This window comes from Podarcis pityusensis (genome assembly GCF_964106645.2).
Source record: "Podarcis pityusensis genome assembly, chromosome: Z".
Classification (NCBI taxonomy): domain Eukaryota; kingdom Metazoa; phylum Chordata; class Lepidosauria; order Squamata; family Lacertidae; genus Podarcis; species Podarcis pityusensis.
Window position 1 is genome coordinate 33,473,166 of NC_138044.1, and position 20,050 is coordinate 33,493,215.

The 20,050-nt window shown below is 45.4% G+C and overlaps 1 protein-coding gene across 1 annotated transcript; it reads left to right on the top strand.

Moving 5' to 3' along the window:
* Positions 1 to 28: 28 nt before the first annotated feature.
* TSPAN6 (tetraspanin 6) lies at positions 29 to 19,870 on the top strand. Its single transcript, XM_080990510.1, has 8 exons — positions 29 to 227; positions 4,935 to 5,123; positions 6,291 to 6,365; positions 7,928 to 8,026; positions 9,835 to 9,990; positions 11,461 to 11,544; positions 15,654 to 15,756; positions 17,692 to 19,870. The coding sequence occupies exons 1-7, from the start codon at positions 141 to 143 to the stop codon at positions 15,720 to 15,722; spliced, it is 759 nt and encodes a 252-aa protein (XP_080846636.1). The 5' UTR covers positions 29 to 140; the 3' UTR covers positions 15,723 to 15,756; positions 17,692 to 19,870.
* The last annotated feature ends 180 nt before the right edge of the window (positions 19,871 to 20,050 follow it).

Sequence of the window (20,050 nt, forward strand, 5' to 3'; positions counted from 1 at the left end):
AGCTTCCGGAAATGCTCGCCTATTTCCATCTGCGCAAGCGCCAGAGAGAGTCGGAGTCCAGCTGCTCCGCTGTGCGTGGCGGGTTTGAGCGAGCGAAAAAGCGGCGCCATCGCAGGTCTGCGGGTCTATCTAGGTCGGTCATGGCGTCCCCGTCGCGGAGGCTGCAGACCAAGCCGGTCATCACTTGCCTCAAGAGCATCTTGCTCATCTACAGCTTCGTGTTCTGGGTGAGCCCCTCTCGGGAGGAAAACCCCACCCCGAAGCCCACCCCGCTACTGGCCGCCCCACTGAACAATGGGTCCCTGCAACGCACCCTTCTCTAACCCCATAGACAGCAATGGGGCACGCTGCTCGTCCTGTCTTGGGGGGCAGCACTGCATCTTACACGCCCCCCTTCCTATTCCCATAGGTAACAGGTGGGTAAATGCTCTCCCTTCTGAGACACCCCCACGCTACAACCTCAAACTCACCCGCCCACCCCCTCGCTGCTGACCCCACAGATGTCGCGCTTGCTGTTCCTGTGTATAGCATGATGTATCGTCTCCTGCTGGCCCTACAGAGAACAATGACCCCCCCCCGGCACTCCAATCTCTCCCGTCCCATTCAGTGTTATAGAACAGATGGCAGCCCCCCCCCCCCCCGTCTCTACCCCTTCTGGCAACCTTATAGACAACCACAGGGCAGGCTGGTTCCATATGCATTTGTATAAGGGCGGAATGGGCCGGGGGGGCGGGGCGGCGGCGGCGTAATTGCAAGTTTTGAAAACTTTGTAACGTTGTGTTTAAAGTTGTTCTAACCTGCTCTGGGATCTTAGGGTGAAGGGAGGGCAATACATTAAAAGAATAGCGATACTAATAAGGATGATGTAATCCTGTCCTATGCATTGAGTATAATGGGAGCATAGAGTTTTCTCTTCCGCTCTGCAAAGTCCATAGATAGCAGTCTATCCATACATAGCTGCCTCCAGCCACATTTTCCCCACATTTTTCTCTTCCTAGAACACTGTAGGACAGAAAATGCTTGCCTTGCACCTCTTTATCCCAAAGAGGAGAGAGCCCTTATAGACATATAAAGCATTTTGCTGTAATTCTTTTTTTAATATATCACCTCTCTCTCTCTTACACCTCCCCCAGTTTCTCTTTGGAAATAACTACTGCTCTCTCCTCCTTCCCCTATGGTTCCCCTAACCTTATATGAGCAGCAACATACAACACTCCTTGATTTCTCCTAGAGCCCCCCAAATGAAGGGTGGCTCTCCAGATATTGCTGTTCTCCAACTTCCACCTTCTCTGACCATTGGCTTTGCTGGCTGGTGCTGATGGGATTTGGAGTCCAAGCATCACCTGGAGGACCACTGGTTAGTCACCTCTGTTGTGGAGAAGAATGGGGCACGGTTCCAGCCCTATAAAGGTTTTAAGGTATATTTGTGTAATTTTATCCTCCCCTCTGAACAATGACCTTTCCTATAGTTGATAACTGTACACCTGGCCCCTCCCTTTCCTTTACAGTGCCTCTGAACCTGTAGGAGGAGAAGTGAGACACCCCCCCCCACTCTGCATCTCATAACTCCATAGAGAATAATGGGGCAGGGCCACTGTCCCCTATAGCTCCAATCTCAGCTCATCCCACAGACTCTTTTCACCTGTAGGAAGAGACATACTCTTTGCAGCCTCCACTCTTGTTTCTAGTGATCCAATAAAGAACAATATGGAAAACCCATCTTAGAAAGGTTTGTCGCCCCAGGAATGTTCTTTCCCTCCGGGCCCACCGAGAAGAACTATGCAGAAGTCAACTCTGCATGGACTTGGTTGGGGTGGGGGTGGGTGGGTGGGGAAAATGGCGCCCCCCAGCTTCTTTCAGGAGTCTGACCATCACGTTGTAGGAAAGAGCCTCTATCTCTCATAATCCTTCAGTGATATAATAATAAATCCCAATTTTCCAGCTCTGCTCCTGGCGGCGGTGGCAGCTTAGCAGTGTGAGCATTGCACCCGTGTCTGTGGCACAGATGGCATGATGTGTGCTGGTGTGCTGGTGTGCCTTTCTGTGCCAGAAAACCCTGTGGCAATTGGTTCTCTTTCCCTTTGCTCATTTTTTTTTTAATTTGCCCTTTTTGCTTTGTTGGCCTTTTTTGGTTAGTAGCAAATAACATGTGGAATGCACTCTGTAATCCTGTCCTTTCCTTTCATCACTGCTGCTTCAGGCTTCTGAATCAGGTGAGTGTGGTTTTCTCAAGGAGCAGAGCCACTTTTCTCCTTGAGGCATGCAGGTTCTGTACCCTCTCTCTCTCTCCTCTCTCAAAAATAATTACAGGTTTTTATTTTTGTGCAAAGGAATAAAAAGACACTTTTAAGTAAATAATGCAGAAAAGATAAAACAAGACCAATTCTCTATGGTTCTGATACAATACTAGATAAGCTTCTGTTTTAACGAAAGTGACTTTTGCAAGCTCACATAGTCATAGAATTGTAGAGTTGGAAAGGGACCCCAAGGGTCATCTAGTCCAACCCCCTGCAATGCAGGAATTGCTTGGAAGGGGAAAAAAACACCCACCCACTGTCTATAATGCAGTGGTCTGAGGACTCATAGCCCAGGCTATATTTGAACATCCTGCTTATAAAAGTCCATTTTGTGTATTTGGACATTTGGATATCTTACATCAATTTATATGCTTGAATTAAGATGTATTCTGAATGTGATCTGATGAGGGTTTTGGCTTTCACTTTCCCCCTCTGTTTCTTTTTTCCTTTGTAAAACTTCTTATAAAAATAAGTTTCTAATTTTAACAGTTTGGGCTGCAAAGTTAATTACTATTTTTCTTTTACTCCCGCACATCCTGTGGAGAAAACGATATAGAGGGCAAGGTTCATGTTGACGTAACAGGGATGGATCAAAATAAAAACCATGTTCAAACATCATTTCTGAGTGCAAATGAAATGGTCTTGCTGCGGTGCCCTGAGAAACAGTCCTCGGTTTGCCTCGCTGCTTCAAAAAACAGGCAATGGGAGAAAACCTTATGACAGGGAAAACAAATTCCCTCAGGTTACGTACCTTTGGAATCCAGTCTGTGTTTATACATTGCTATGGGAGCTTGAAAGACTTGAGAGGAACCAGCTTACACAGGTGTTTCTAGACTTGTAGCTTTGTTTTCTTCTGAGAACACAGAGAGCTCAGTGGTAACTCACCATATCCTTTTCACACAGAAAGTCTCAGGTTCAGTTGCCACCATCTCCAGTTTATTCAAATTATGTTTAAAATGTTTATTAGCTGCTCTTTATCTAAAGATTCCAAGGCTGCATACAAAGATGTGAATAAAACTATCTGTAACAGCATATAAATAATACTATATAAGAGCCAGCAAATAGACTTACAAAATAAAGAGAAGGCAAAATCCCAACTAAAACATCACCTCAAATAAAGCGACAATCAATAAGCTCTTAAAACTGGTGCTAGGACAAAGGATTTGGTTCCAGATGACTTGAAAGGAAAACCTATGCCAGTCATAGTATAGTTTTCCAAATAGGTGAAAAAACGCCGGCTCCCTTTGCCTGAAAGCGAGATGAGCGCTGCAACCCCATAGTCACCTTTGACGGGACTTAACCATCCAGGGATCCTTTACACTTTTTTACCTAGTTTAGGGATGCAGGTGGCGCTGTGGTCTAAACCACTGAGCCTCTTGGGCTTGCCAATCAGAAGGTCGGCAGTTCGAATCCCTGCGATGGAGTGAGCTCCCGTTACTCTTTCCCAGCTTCTGCCAACCTAGCAGTTCGAAAGCACACAGGTGCAAGTAGATAAAAAGGTACTGCTGCAATGGGAAGGTAAATGGCGTTTCCACGTGCTCTGGCACGTCACGGTGTTTCCATTGCGCCAGAAGCAGTTTAGTCCTGCTGGTCACATGACCCAGAAAGCTGTGTGTGGACAAACGCCGGCTCCCTCGGCCTGAAAGCGAGATGAGCACCACATCCCATAGTTGCCTTTGACTGGACTTAACCGTCCAGGGGTCCTTTACCTTTTTTTTGACCTAGTTTTCCAGATAGTCTGGCTTGGTAAAAGGTAAGAATGAGAAACCTGTGACCCTTCAGATGATGTTGGACTCAGCCATCTGCCCAAGCCAACATAACCAATGGTCAGGGGTTATGGGAGTTGTAGTCGAGAACATTCTGGACACATAAGGATTTCTTTCTGGGTCTCTTCCTAGTGATGTTGCTTATTGCATGCCATCATCAAGTTTGTGTGTCGGGGGGGGGGCACACACCTGCCAGTCTTGTTCTGTGGAAAATGGGATGGACGTGGACATGGACATTAACAAGGGCTGGGACTTGCCTAGTTAAGCTAATGTGAATTTAGTTGCTCATTTTCATGCTTAGATCACAGGAAGGGGCTGAGGGTGGGGAAAAGGTAGATTTCTTCCTAGCTCTTCTGTGTCTGCTTATAGGGCAGAATGGGGGTTTATTGAGGCCCCACCTGCACTCTGCATTTAAAGCGGTTTCATACCGCCGTAAACAAGTCATGGCTTCCCCCAAAGAATTCTTGGAAGTGTCATTCGTTAAGGATACAGAGGGAAGACCCTTATTCCCCTCAAAGAGCTACAGTTCCCAAAGTTTGCTGGGAACTGCTCAACCACTCTGGAAATTGTAGTTCTTTGAGGGGAGATGCCCTAAATCTCAACACCCTTAACAAACAACAATTTGGGACGAAGCCATGCCGTTTAAAGTGGTACAGTACTGCTTTAAATGGATAGCGCAGATGGGATCTTAGCATGAATCCTGGTATCGCTGATCGTTAAGATGAATTAGCACATTGCAAAGGTGTGGACCTTTGTTTCATGCAGTGCCAGTTCTTTGTTAACTGGTTGTTAAAAAGTAAAATGCTTCTACAGAAACTTTTTACAAGTGGCTCATTGTGGCTAATGGAGTTGTCCCACCCTCTCCTCCTAGTTCTCTGGCATCGTCCTTCTGGCAGTCGGCATCTGGGGGAAGGTAGGCCTGGAGGTGTATTTCTCCCTGTTAAATGAGAAGGCTACGAACGTCCCCTATGTCCTCATTGGCACCGGCACAGTTGTCGTCCTCCTAGGCACCTTTGGTTGTTTCGCAACATGTCGGGGAAGCACATGGATGCTGAAATTGGTAAGTATTAGGGGGCACAAGGTTGCAGCACCTGCCTTGAAACTCACAGGATTCCTCCAACTGTGGCATGTGGTGATAACTGCTATATCTCCCCATTCACCCATTCATACCAGTTGCTGGTAGGGAAGAGCGCTGTTATGCTCAGGTCCCAGCAGATATATCTGTTGACATTCTACTTATAGTAGTCAGCAGAATGAAAACAATCCTCTTATTTTATTTTGGTCACATATACAAACGTAGATTTCTCAGTCCTCCAGTGCGGATGCTATTTGAAAACTTAATATGCAATTACATTGCTTTCAGAAGGGCATGTGAAATCTTGGCTGGGAATGGTCCCTCTTATTGAGATGCTGTTGCTGTCAAGAACAGGTGTTCCAAAAGATTTCCATGTCTTACTGGGAATTTTTGTCCAAACGCCTTTCTGTATTCTACCCAAGTCACCATCTCTGGACCTGAATGGGCCTTTCCTAGTGGTAGTTCCCCATTTGTGAAATGCTCTCTTCAGGGAAGCATGCCTGGTATCATCACTGTCTGTTTTTAACATTCCTATTTACCAGGCCATATTTTTTAAACTGGGAAGGTAGTTATGTTAACAGCCTCATTGTGCTGATCCTTTAAGTGGGGTGGGTAGGACTTGTTCTTTTAAAACATACTCTCCGATGAGTGTTTTCATTGACTGCTGTTTTTAATCTGATTTTAATGTCTTTGCCATTTTATTTTTTACTGGGTAAGTCGCTCTGAGGCACTTGAGTGCAGAAATGCAATGAATAAATTAAATAAATCTCAATGGCAGAGCACATTTTGCAAACATCATCTAGTGTTGCTTTGCCCAGCCACTAGAGACTGGCTGTTCCAAATGGCCTTTCTTGGGTTTATCAGTATTCCAGCAGCTTCAGCTACCATAACGTATACCACCTCATGCAATTTTTGTTTTTACTCAGGATGATCCAGCTGCTGTCTTTATCTAGATAACTAAACAGAGGAGAAGTTTAATACAAACTCTTGACTTCTGCTGCAGCCTTCCACCCAAATATGGAGTTACGGAACACTCCTCGCACAATTTTGCCATGTACCAGTGGTGCATTCTGTGTAGATTCTCTGTGTAAATCATATGGCAGTAGCAGGGTTGTAACTTTGCTGGTCTTGATCCTTCCTTTCTGTCCACAGTATGCCATGTTCTTAACTCTCATCTTCCTTGTTGTGCTTGTGGCTGCCATTGTGGGCTTCGTCTTCCGACATGAGGTGAGTTGGTGTTGCTTTGTTTTGTTTTTTTCCTTATCAGTGGGATTGGTCAATACAGAATTACTTTTCCCCCCTTCTTGCTTCATGCCGGTGACCATAACTTGCTTTAACTGAAAACAGGGGCTGTGCCATTGAGGTGAGTGTAACCCCCTAGACCAGCCTTCCTCAGCCTTGTTCCCTCTAGACAGTGGAGGCTGGTTCATTGGGTTAACCGGGGCACTGCCCTACTGATGCTCAGTCTGGCCTCAGCTTCCCCCACCTTCCTGCCTTCTTACTTACCGCCAGTCCAGGGGATGGGGAATGACACAGCCTGGGGCAGCTTCCTTGTCTTTAGTCTTAGTGTGGTCCTTGTAGAACTCGGGAGAGGAATGGGGTCAAGAATAGAATTGGTTGACTCTGCTGTCGTAGGCTCTGGCTCCATCTCCTGTTGGGCTTCCTGCCTTCTGCCCAAGAGAAGAAGGCTCAGGGCCTGGGAATGAGTGGTCAGAGGTGTGAAGAGGGCAGAGAAATACAGGCAAGATGAAGGAGCCTCAGATTGCCTGGGAAGGAACCTGGGGAAGAGGAGACTTAGGGAGCTGTGGGAAGGCAGGGACCTTCAGTCCTTTCAGCTGTGTCCTTGGGGCAAGATGTACTAGGAAGAGTTGCTGCGCTCACTAGGCCTGGCCTCTTGAGGTGTTCTGTTTCTTTGAATAAAGATAGTTAACTTTCTGACACCGTGTGAGTTATTGCTGGCTTGCTCCTGCAAAATGCTTTTCATCCCTATCCACTGGCCATATTGGCTGGAGCTAGTGAGAATTGCCATCCAAAACACCTGGAGGGCACTAGGTTGGGGAAAGATGCTCTGCGTACCTAAGGTACGCATTGTAGAAATGCTCCGAGTACGAACAACATTCAGCCATGGAGCAAGGAGTCTATTTTAACTGAATTACATAGCAGAAGGTGCTTTTTTAAAAAAACAAAAACAAAACCTGACTAACAAGGACCACTTTGGAGTTCCTTGAATAAGGCTTTTTGTTTGTCCCCGAAATGCCATAACACAGGTGAACCTCTGGCCCTTCAGCAAGAGGTTGCTGAACCATTGGCCATGGCTGTTGGGGCTGAGGGGTGTTGTAGCTCAGCAACATCTGGAGGGTCAAAGATTTGCCACATAGTGCAAGTATTGGAGGAGTGCCATCTCGGAACAGGCACCTCTCCTCTCTAGTGCAGTGTGGAATGGTGGGTAGAGTGTTGGACTGCAACCTGGGAGAGACCAGGGTTAAAATTGCCACTCAGCCAGGGTTGTCATGAGGGGAAAATGGGGAAAGGGTGAAACTATACGTGCCGCCTTGAGCTCCTTGGAGGAAAAGTGGGATATAGATATATAAGTGTAAGAGGAGCTGCCTCTTCTTCGGGGTCTCCAACCACTGCACATGAATGGATGTCTAAAGACAAGTGTGCTTTTCCACTTAAAACTTGATTGATTTAGTCCTGTGCAAAATGAACACCAGATTGACTAATATTTCCTTAGTTAGGTAATGACCTCTCTCTCTGCAAGCAATGATCATTTATCATTTTCTCCTCAGATTAAAGACAGCTTTAAGAATAACTTTGAAGCTGCCATGAAGTCCTACGATGGGACCAAAGATGAACGCAGCAAAGCGGTTGATACCATTCAGAGCACAGTGAGCATTCACCTCTCTTTTTTCAACTGGCCTAAATCTGGCATATTCGGTATACTGGCCTAAACTTGGTATATTACACATGCTCTTCTCTTTGTGGAGGTGCCAGCAGTTAAAAAGGAGCCTGTACTACAAAGTGAGGTGCAGAGGAAGAAAGAGAACAAAAATGCCTGTCGCAGAGACCCCCTGTGGTATCTTCCTTTGCCTGATGTCCCCCCTCATGCTTGCAAGAGGTATCCCATGTCCTAAACACAGTTGGAGGTGGAGCTGTTGCTGTTTCTGCCTCAGCAGGTGTTCTGTGCGAAAGGCAAATCTTCAGCTTACAAAGCCCAAACCCTAGGCAGCAGTAGTGACATCATGGCTCGGGTAGAGTCCGCCCCCCCCCAACGTGCCCAATGAGGGTTTGGTTCTCCTCTTTGCTGCCCTGCTTGAAGAAGTCATCCCTACTCTACGCCAGGGCTGAGGAACCTTTTTTTTTTTTTTTTTTTTTACATTGAGGACCACACTCCCTAGGACAAAGAATGGGAACTTGTATCCCTCCAGATGTTGTAGGGCTCTTGATTCCCATCAACCCCCGGGGCTAGCAGCATGGCTAGGAGTCAGGGATGATGGGAGCTGGAGTCCAGCAACATCTGGAAGGGTCACAGTTTCTGCTTCCCTGCCCTGGCAGGTGCAATTTCTTGAGGGATGGAGTCAGAAGTGAACGGGACCAGAGCCAAAGAGAATGGAGCTACATTTTCTTTCTTTCTTGGCTTCCATGCTGCATAGGAAGGGAAATATATCTTCCTCCCTTTCATGCACAGGATTGCAGTAGGCTGTGGGTTTGGAGCTGCATGGGGGATCAGGACCAAAGACAGATAGTTTATCCATTTATACCAGGGATGGAGACCTCCAGATATTGCTTGTTTCCAGCTCTCATCATCCCTGATGGTTGGTTGTGGTGGCAGGGGCTGATGGGAGATGGAGTCCACAACATCTGGAGAGTTACAGGTCCCTCTGTCCTGAAGCTATACATTTTATTTCTTCCTGCGAAGAAATTCATGTCAGCATGGGGTGTTAGTGAAAGACAGCAGAGCAGAAAAGAGTTAGACTGCTGAAAGATGCAGAATTCCAACCAGACTGGATTTTTGTAAAAAATGGTTATTATTTTATTTGTAGAAGTTCAATACAGTTTAGCATAATGCAAATCTAAGCCATTTATGCTAAAACAATAAAAATGCAACTATATTCAGTAATCTTTTCTAAAAACAAGGTTTAAAAAAGCCCACAAGTGTCAGACTATATAAAAATGAATAAATTAAAGAGTCCAAAAGGGCTCAAGGACAAAACAAATTTTTAAGAGGCGTTAAAGGACTTATTTGAGGGAATGCATTCCAAAGTGGAACAACCAGCTGGGAAGGTCTCCTGGGAAGATTTTAAAGATCAGCTTGGCCTGTCTAGGGGAGGTGGTCTGCTAAAGTTGCCCCCTGGCAAATCATTTGTTTGGTGGGTGAACATGTGGAGATCATCAGAAGCAGTCACGTGTGTGTGTAGCTGTGCAGATTGGGGTGAAAGGGTATTTTGGTTTTATTTCAGAGGAATGCGGGACTGGAGTATGCTAGCCAAATGGTGTCATTCATTATATGTGGCCTCCTGTGGGTGGGATGTCTTGGACATGCCTTTTTTAAAAATAATAAATATGGGTGTTTATTAGCTTTTAAATTTATTTTGGCTTTAATGTATGTTTGTAATAGGCTTTGAGTTACTTTTTGTTATAACCCTCCCCCCAATAAATAATAATAATTCTCTGCCATCCCTCTTGTCCTATACAGTTGCACTGCTGCGGTGTCTCGGACTACACCGACTGGAATCGAACTGCCTATTATAAACAGAAAGGGATTCCTATGAGCTGCTGCAAGTCTCTGGGGAATTGCACGATAGACGATTTGAAGAATCCAGCAATAGCAAAGGGGAAGGTGTATGAGCATGTAAGCCAACACAAAGCTGTCCCCTTCCGTGTGGCTTGGAAGAAGGGGCTTACATGGAGGCGCAGGTTACAGCAACAGCCAAGGCGACATTTTTCCACCTTCGCAGTTGGTCCCTTACCTTTCCCGCCCCGACCTGGCCACAGTGATCCATGCAACGGTCACTTCCAGGCTTGACTACTGTAATTCGCTCTACGCGGGGCTGCCCTTGAAGCTGTCCCAGAAACTCCAGCGGGTGCAGAATGCTGCAGCAAGGCTCCTCACAGGGTCTCTGCCATGGGAGCATATTCACCCAGTGCTTTTCCAGCTGCACCGGCTCCCGGTGGAGTACAGGGTCAGATTTAAAGTGCTGTTTTTGACCTTTAAAGCCCTTCACGGCCTAGGATCCTCGTACCTACGGGACCGCCTCTCCTGGTATGCCCCACAGAGGACCTTAAGGTCCATAAATAGCAACACCCTAGAGGTCCCGGGCCCTAAGGAAGTTAGATTAGCCTCAATCAGAGCCAGGGCCTTCTCAACACCAGCTCTGGCTTGGTGGAACGCTCTGTCTCATGAGACCAGGGCCCTGCGGGATCTGATTTCTTTCCGCAGGGCCTGTAAGACAGAGTTGTTCCGCCTGGCCTTTGGCTTAGAATCAGTTTGATTCACTCCGCCCCTTTCTTTTTCCTTTCTCCTCCTGTGAAGAGGCTGCATCCTAATGTTTTAATGTAGTATTTTAATTTTTTAAAAATTGTATTTTAATCAACTTGTTTTTATTATTGGTTGTTAGCCGCCCTGAGCCCGGTCTTGGCTGTGGAGGGCGGGGTATAAATAAATTATCATTATTATTATTATTATTATTATTATTATTATTATTATTAACAGGCCAGGAGGAGCTGCTGTAATAACGAAGCTTTAGCCTCTGGCAAGAAAGAAGAACCCAGACTTCTCTAGAGATAGTGTAGGACTGCAGACAAGAAATAGGGAAATAATTGCCTGCGGACACGCATTTCTCTTTGTGGGGAAGAAATGAAACACACATGCTAATTATTGTGTTTAATTCCACATCCCTTAAGTAGAAACTGCGGACTTAACGTCTGTGACCTATGGGATGTGACAGCAAGAAGCAGGCCAGTGTGGTGCAGCAGCTGAGGTTATTTCAAGGCCATCAGAGCTGTTTTGAATCCCTTCCCCTACGATGTTCCACTGTTTGGTATGGCTGATAAGGGGATATAGTCTTCCTGCCGTAAACAGGGAGCAATAGTTTGTTTTAAATTACACTGCAATAAAGGACCTGTATTGAGGTCAAAAACATTAATATTGACACAGCCTCTGTCAGTTCAGTGGAGATCCTGCTGTGAAGTCCTTTGCTAACTTAAGATGCTTGGATCCTTTGAGGGCTGTAAGTGCTTCCTGTTTTTCATGAGTAGGAGTTGCCTGGTAGCTTGGATAACCATGTTACCCCCCCTCTCTCCCCCCCCTTCCCGTTTGTAGGGTTGCTTCAGGCTGGTGATACAGACAATGGACTCCAAAATGGGCATTGTAGCAGGGATCTCCTTTGGCGTTGCTTGCTTCCAGGTAAAGTTTTTGAAAGTGGTTCAGCTGACCCTCTTCTGCCCTAATAGACTTGTATTCGTTCTCGCCCCACCCTTCTGGGCCTTTTGATCCTTCTTATCATTATATAAAGCACGCATACAGCACCCTTCAGAAGTGTGGAGTCAGATGGCAAATCTGGAGGCAGCCAGCTGATAATACCTTCCATTCCCCCCCCCCCCTCACATAACTCAGACTGTTCGCTCCATGCCAGGAAACATACTGCGTGTGGCCAGGTTGCCACTCACAGCATGGACATGTGGGTGGCATGCCCCAGCCTGATCTTCCCAGCGTGCTGGCAACATGAAAATAGCAGTGTTAAGTGGTGCTGTTTGCTGCCAAATCCTGCTGGGAGCCTGAATACTTAGGACTCAGAAACACCTGTCTAGAGCAGCTATAAGCAAGAGCTTAAGCAACCCAGGCATAGCATAGTCCAGCTTAAAACACTTTGCATGGCAGGAAATGAGCCACAGCTCTTCACTTATGTGAAGCAGTGGATCACAGAGATAAAATGCCTCTGGGAATTGTAGCCCAGTGAGGGGAATGGGCATCTCCTAACAACTCTGAGCACCCTTAACAAACTACAGTCCCCAATAAGCCTCTGAGCAGCTGATGTCAAACTCTGAGTGGTCTGCCATTTGTGTAGTGATGTGGTCCAGCCCTGCTTAGCATCAGTGGTGCTGGATACTCTTCCTGTCTTCCTTTGCTAGGTATTAAGCTGGCACTTCAGCAAAGAGTATTAGAAGACAAGAGCCCACGAAAAACTATGGGCACCATCTCTTACTGTGCTATCATGTTTTTTTTATGTTTTTTTGTTTTTTTTTAAATGATTTTTATTAAGATTTCAGTAAAAGATTAAACAGAAAAACATAAAAAAGAAATTCACAAATACACAGTACATAATCCAAAGAAGAAAAAGGCACAAAAAACAAAAAACAAAAAAAGAAACAGAACAATTAAAAACAATATCACCTTTTCATTTCCGTTTTTAAATTTACTTATTTTCTGGACCTCCTCATACCTCCCTCTTTTGTATTCCAGTCCAAATTGTTTGTCCAGCAATTTCTTTCCCACTTTTTTAATCCCAATCTTTAATCTTAATATAATATAGCATTAAAATTTTACCTCTTAAATACCAAATTTCCATTTCCTTAAACTTCTTTAATCCTAATCTTTAATCTTAGTCTATCTATAACTTTGAATCCTGTACAGCTGGAAACCACTTATTTTCAATCCAACATCACTCTAGCATTCTTTAATTTTGCAGTGTTTCTGTAAATAATCATTGAATTTCTTCCAATCTTCCTCCACCGACTCTTCTCCCTGGTCACGGATTCTACCAGTCATTTCAGCCAGTTCCATATAGTCCATCAGTTTCATCTGCCATTCCTCCAGCGTGGGAAGTTCTTGTGTCTTCCAATACTTACTGTGCTATCATGTTAGCCCAGCTATGTGACTCATTGCAACTTTTGTTTTCTCTGCTTTAGATGGGCTGAAAGTAATTTATGGGGAGCTTTTGCTCTTTGGGTGCAAAATGACTGCAAAATTATATCTGCAGGGCTGCCAGTCATGCCTACCCAGATGTCCACATGTTTTAGTGGATTTGGGTTTTGCCCATCAGGTTTCTTCTGCTGAAAGATTAAACTTCGGCAAACCTTGGGTTGATGCATCGCTTCTGCATAGTCAGAATGGCTCTGTTCCACTTCCCCTGTCAGAGGCATTATGTCCCTGAATATCAGTTGCTTGGAATCTCAGGCGGGCAGAGTGTTGTGCTCAGGTCCTGGTTGAAGGCTTTCTGCAGGCATCTGGTCAGCCTTTGTGATAATAGGAAGCTGGACTAGATGATGCAGCAGGTCCTTTGTGCCTACGTTCTTCTCTATCAGTGGTTCCATGTTGGCTATAACATTGTTAGCACCCACTTAGCTGTGTTTGCTCTTAGTCAGTGGTGTCCAAACTTTTTTCAAAAAGGGCCAGATTTGATGAAGTGAAGGGCCATGAGGGCAGACCAAAGATGTTAACCTTTTTTAAAAAGGTTAAACCGACCAGCGGGCCAGATTAGGCCCCCAAAATGGACTTTGGACATGCCTGCTCTTAGTGTTCAAATACTATAGTTTTTCCAAGGATCTTTCTCAATCCAAGACTCAATTGGACACTTCTTGTTTCCTGTTCCTTTTCCATTGCCTTTGGCAACATTGCTAACAAGCCACAATACCATAAATGTGTGGCCTTTCCCCCTCTATAATGTTTCAGAAAAGGTTCTGCCTCGGGCACAGATATAGAAAATACAGTGTCTGTCTCTTCTGGTCTGACCGCTTTTGCACTGTCGGGAAATGAAGAGGTCACCTTGAGAGAAAGCTTCTCTGGTGCTCTGTTTCCATGCAAGTGGGTATACTTCGATCATCAGCGAAATACAATTTTAAGTTGTTTTTTTAAAATATTTGAGGAACTCTCCAATGAAATTAGCTCTTGTGCATCCTGCAGTGTTAAGGGTATTTCGATTCAGATTGCAGCAGGCAGAGCCAGTCTGCATGAGGCGGTAGAATTTTCTACTTCAGCTGGGATGTTATTTTTCAAAATGCTCCCCTAAGTTAAAAAAAAAAGTATTTGTCCCCAATGTGACAGAGTACAACCTTCATCAGAGACACTTCTCCATGTGCCTCACCCAAGGGAGATATGGAGGAGGCCTGCGTGAGAAGTGTTTTTTTCAGTGGTAGCTCCTGTCTGTTGAATGCTGCCCCAGGAAAACATGCCTGGCACCATCATCATCAGTTTTTACATGCTAGGCTAAGACATCTTTATTTATCTAGCGTTTTGGTGCTTGGTTAGCCTCAAGTGCCTTTAATAGTTTGGGTGAAGTGGAGGTAGGACTTGCTTTTCTTAGTGCATTATTGGACAAGCATTTTAGGAATTTTGTATTGTTCATTTTTAATTTATTTTATCTGCCTGTACTTTCTGTTATTGTTAAGCCACTTTAGGCTGGAGTCATCTAAATAGTTGCACTAGTGGGAGCCAGCACAGGTCCTGCTAGCATGCTGGGGCTTTCCCCCTTCTCCTCTCCCTTCAACCTCCCAAAACCAGCTCTGGGAGGTCGGGAGAACCCCAGAACATATGCAGGGTGGGGGCGGAGAGGGGAGACCATTCCACCAAGCAAGCAGACAGGCTTGTCCTGATGGAGCAATCTCCTTAGCTTTGAATCCAACCTTTGGTATAAAGCAACTAACAGATGCAATAAATCATAGCAGTAATAACGATTGTGTGCTGGCTTTTTAGAGCTAGGCAATATTTTTTTACATGGGAGAGTTTTCAAGAACATGACATGCCCCCCTCAATCTTTTTTATGTGCTACTGTCATCAACTTCCAGGGGACTGGCCGATAGATGAAAATGGCATTTTTATCATTGGTAAACATTGCCTGTTCCCTCTTGTTTCATTTAATACCTTGTACTGTATCGCTATGCTGTACACTAGTAGTTTTAAACTGCTTAAGGTTAGCAGTGTTGGCTGAAAAGCTGGATGTGAATCGGGGTGCAGGAAACTGCAGCCCTCTAGGTGTTGCAGGACTTCAGCTTTCATCGTCCCTGACATGCTGTCTGGTGCTGATAAGAGATGCAATCCAATGAAATAGACAGACTGCAGGTTCCCCACCTCCTATAAAGGAATAAATACCAGGATTTTGCCCCCTTACCATGGCGCCAGGTGCAGAAGGGCTCTTAGCGTCTGGCTTCCACGCTCCTTGCAGCCATGAAAGTTCAATTACATAAACAGGCAAAGATAACCATATAATCTCCATGAAATGCATGAAATGGTAGATTATGCATGGTGTGTAGGCTGACAAGTGAGGACACCAAGAATTCCTATTCATATTAAGATATTTTCCCTTTTTTACACCAAAGATTGAACGAAATAGGTTGTTGGGGACTTCTTTCATTTTTGAAACCTCACCCCACTTTTAGCTTATATAAGCAGCTGCTGGTTCCATTCGATTTGGTCTTTCACCACAGCAGCTGGCAGAGGGCTGGAGCTCTCGGCTGTGGAATGTCAAGCATTTAACTTGTCACTGTCCGGCTAACTCTGCCTCTTCCTTCTCTTTTCAGCTGGGGGGGATTGTCCTTGCCTGTTGCCTGTCCCGGTCCATCACAAATAATCAGTACGAGATGGTTTAACCAGCAAGCCTGCAGGCTTGCAACTCACTACAAGGTATGAGCCTCTTTGCTGTAATGCCGTCCTCGCTGCATCTTGCCTTATTTGCTGCCCGGCACTTTACTTGCAGTGCTGTGTGCATCTTGTGAGTTCATGCAGCTGTAGATTTTGACACAGTATTGCGTGCTCCCAAAAACCTTAGCTTCCATTTAATTTTTTTAAAGCAAGTTTCTAGTCCTTATGGGGGTGAAGCTAGGCTAGAAACTGCTTTTGTGATGCTTGGTGAAAACTAGGACCGAGAGCTGGGAAGGTTTCAAAAGGTTTAAGGGCTCCAGGTTTCATAGGGTCTTTAGTGCTCTCCTAAATCAGCAGAAGAGAATATGTAGGTTAAGCAGTTCAGTAGCTGAAGTTCCCACTGGACAGCCTAGGTAGTCCTTCTGCATATGAGCAGCCTTATACAAAGTGAAACTACTGGTCCTGTGATCCCGGTGCAATGGGCTTCCTGTGCCACAGAGGGCCTTCTTTAGTGAAACGCATTTTTCAGACTCAGTACTGCACAGCTTCACTTCGCAACATAAATGCATCTTGCGCTTGTGATTTCTGCATTTGCCAAAGCCCCACAAATGCAATGCCCCTGTGTAAACCTGTGGTGCAGCATGTCAAAAAGCATATTGTAGAGCTGGCAGAAGTGTTAAAAAAAGAGCAACCAAAATAATTGGGGGCTGGAGCAACATTCCTATGAGGAAAGGCTACAAATTTTGGAACTTTTTAAACTTCAGAAAAAAGGGAGATGATACAGGTGCATAGAATTATGCATTGTGTATAGAGAAAGTGTGGGACGCGGGTAGCGCTGTGGGTTAAACCACAGAGCCTAGGACTTGCCAATCAGAAGGTTGGCGGTTCGAATCCCTGCAACAGGGTGAGCTCCTGTTGCTCGGTCCCAACTCCTGCCAGCCTAGCAGTTTGAAAGCATATCAAGTGCAAGTAGATAAATAGGTGGGAAGGTAAATGGCGTTTCCGTGCACTGCTCTGGTTCACCAGAAGCGGCTTAGTCATGCTGGCCACATGACCCGGAAGCTGTACGCCGGCTCCCTCGGCCAATAAAGCGAGATGAGCGCTGCAACCCCAGAGTCATCCGCGACTGGACCTAATGGTCAGGGGTCCCTTTACCTTTACTTTATAGAGAAAGTGGCTAGAGGACCTTTTCTCTCTTGCTCTCTTACAATACTAGAACTTGGAGGGTATCCATTGATATCCACTGAATGATTCAGTGGAAGTGCTTATTTACACATTGCATGGTTAAAACTATGGGATTCACCCCCATGAGAAGTGGTGCATTTTCAGGCAAATGCATGGAAGATAGGTCAGCTACTAGCCGCAGCAAGTCCCTGCGTGCCAGCCATTAGGGAACAACATCCAGAGAGGACCATTACTTTCCTGCCCTGGTCCTGTGACTCTTGGAAAGCATCTGGCTGACTCCTGTGGGAAACTGGAAGGTCTAAACAAACCTCTGGCCTGATGGGCTCTTCCATATGCTCATGACTATGATGGATGCAGCTTAGAAACATAGGGTTGTATCCAATGTTGTACTCTGAGTAGACCCATTAAGATGCATGAACATGGCACATTTAGGTCCATTAATTTCAGCTGGCTCTACTCTGAGTAGAACGTAGCTGGATGCAACCCATGACAATCTAGGAAGGTGCCTTATCACACAGTTGTCCTATCTAGCTCAGTAGTCTGCACTGGTTGGCAGCTGCTCTTCAGGATTTAGGACAGGAGTCTTTCCCAGCCCTACCTAGAGATGTTGGGGATTTGAACCTGAGACCTTCTGCATGAAGATACTCTACTAATGAGCTATGACCCACCCCCAGTTTGAACAAGACTGTACCATGTTGTTGTTTTTACTGCAAAAGACTAACTCTGGAATCTCAACCCTGCAAGTTCTAATCTGTCCCCCCCCCCCTTTTTTTTTCCATTCTTTGCTTTCAGAATTTTGGGACACTTTATAGTAAGTTATACATAGTTTTGGGAACCCACTCCTTGGCAGGCTCAAGCTACTGAAATCCTGTTTGATCAGACTGCTCTCGACCTGTTCACTGGAGAGGACCGGATGTCACAAGAGGTGTTAATCTGCTTTATGATGATGTTGTTTGTGCTATTCTGAAGGAGTGCTGTAAGGGACAATTTGTGTAGGGTAGATGGTTAACACAGCTCCTCTAGGCAGGGGTGCTGGCTGGCTGGCAGGCTGACTGCATGGCCCCAGCTGGGCTGTGCATTGTGGAATTTGTCTTCCTCTGTAGCTTGCAAATTCTTGAGCACACTAGCTTTAAGAAAGGGTGGGTTGGGGGAGAGGGTTTCTGGTAGAGCTGTCCATGGAGTTAAGAAAGCTTAGTTGCCTAGTCATCCACATTTAAAATTCTGTTCCTTCAAATATGCATTATTTTAAAACTCCTAGTGATGTAAGCGCGATAACTTAGAATTTCAGAAAGAAGCCCTTTCCTTCAGCTTGTTTCATTTCCCTACGGCAGAAACAACCAGAACCAAAGTAGCCTGAGAAAAAACAACACTAACTTCCATTACTTCACAGCCCCTCCAGTTATGTCTTCCTAAATTTAAGGCTGGACTGCTGTCATGTGTTTAGGTAGGCTGCTCTTGCTGACAACTTAGAGGCTTCAGCCAGTGCAAAATGCTGAGACCCTGCTTTCTGAAGGAGGTTTTTCATGTGGAGCACACGATAACCAGTGCTTCAGTACCTTTGCCAGCTCCTTGTTGGCTTCTGAGACCAGTAGAAGACGCTGGTTAAGAACACTAATTCCCTAATAGCCTGAGCCCCGCTTACATCAGAGACTACCTCCCCTCCTCTCTTTAAGACCACCCCCACCTTACCTTTTAAGACCAACCAGCAATGTTCTCTTAAGTACACTGCATACTGTATCAGGTTGGCCGTGCCGGGCACAAAGCTGCTCTTAGTGTTTGAATTCTATTCCTTTGATATTTGCCAAAGCACCAGTCTGTGTGTCTTCTGGAAAGGCTGTGAAACAGTTGGTTGACCCTAATAAATATTTTATTGGAAGCGGTCTGAGTGCCCTTTCCAAGATCCTAGCTTTTGATGGTCAAGGTAGGGTATAAGAAGTGCATGGTTAGATACTCTTAAGATGGAAATAGGATGGGCTAGAAGTCCACTGGGTGCTTTGCCTCGCAGTCAGCCCATGGCTCTGCCATTTGGTTTTGGATGTCGTAGTGAAGCAAAGCAGCTGATGTAACACTAAGACCACATTTGCACAGCTCAGATGAATTGACTCTTAAGGCTGCACTCCTAAACTCCTTTACCAAGGAGCAGTTCCCAGCGGGGCTAAACCTCTGAGGAGCCATAGCATAGGATTGCAGTGTAAAGATGCTTGAAGTCCTGCATTTTTCCTGGGAATCAAAAGTGAGGAGGGAGCCGAAGCATCTGTTGGAAAAAGGAGCACCTGGTCTTTCTTCAGTGGTTTTTCTTGGTTGCCAGGGAAGGAGCTACTCTTCCCCTCTTCCAAGACTGCTTCTTGCCAACCATTCCTCCCCGAATATCTCCAAATGGTGTACCTCGTTTGCTCATGTGAACACAGCCAAAATAACTTATTCTGCTGAGTGCTAGTTCTCGGTAGGGTTTTTCACAACTGCTTTCTTTCTTTGGAAAGCAACCTCCTAGCTTTATAGGCACATAAAATGCCTTGGCGAAGGTAGCAGCCCTTGCTCGTTCACTGCAGCTTCTTCTCTGCCTCATTCTCCCTTTCCCTGAAATTGGAGCCAGGAGCAGCAAAAAAGGGAATTGTGTGTGGGTGTGTGCTTGTTGAAATAAGCACAGCCTTTTCAGCCTACCTCCTCATCCTACCCTGAATTATTCTTTCCCTGACTTGAGATTTTGATACAGCATTTTTTTTTTAATGTATTTTGTTAAAGCTTTGTAAAATTGGGCTAGAGTGATCTTTTTTTTTGGTGTGTGTGTGCGTGGGTGGACTGCGAGGCTCTGCAGGAGGATATCTTTAGCCTTCGCAGTCCCTGCCCTGCTGGGTTTGGTATGATTTCCATCATCAGTATTACACGACACTTTGGACACATGTTGTTGTTTTTGTATTACATGGGAAATCCTTCTTGTCTTGAAAACAGAATAAACAATTGCATACTTCCATTCTGGTCTTTGTAGTTTGGTCTGGTGATTCTTGAGAAACAGTTTCCGCTTGGTAAATGCTTTGCTTCTCTTGCACTGACCAGCTGTATGTGTGTGTGTTGGCTGGGAAGTGGCATTTCTGAGCAGCTGGTTGTGTGTGGTGGGAGTGGGTTGATCAGAACCGAATTAGATGGCTTCTAA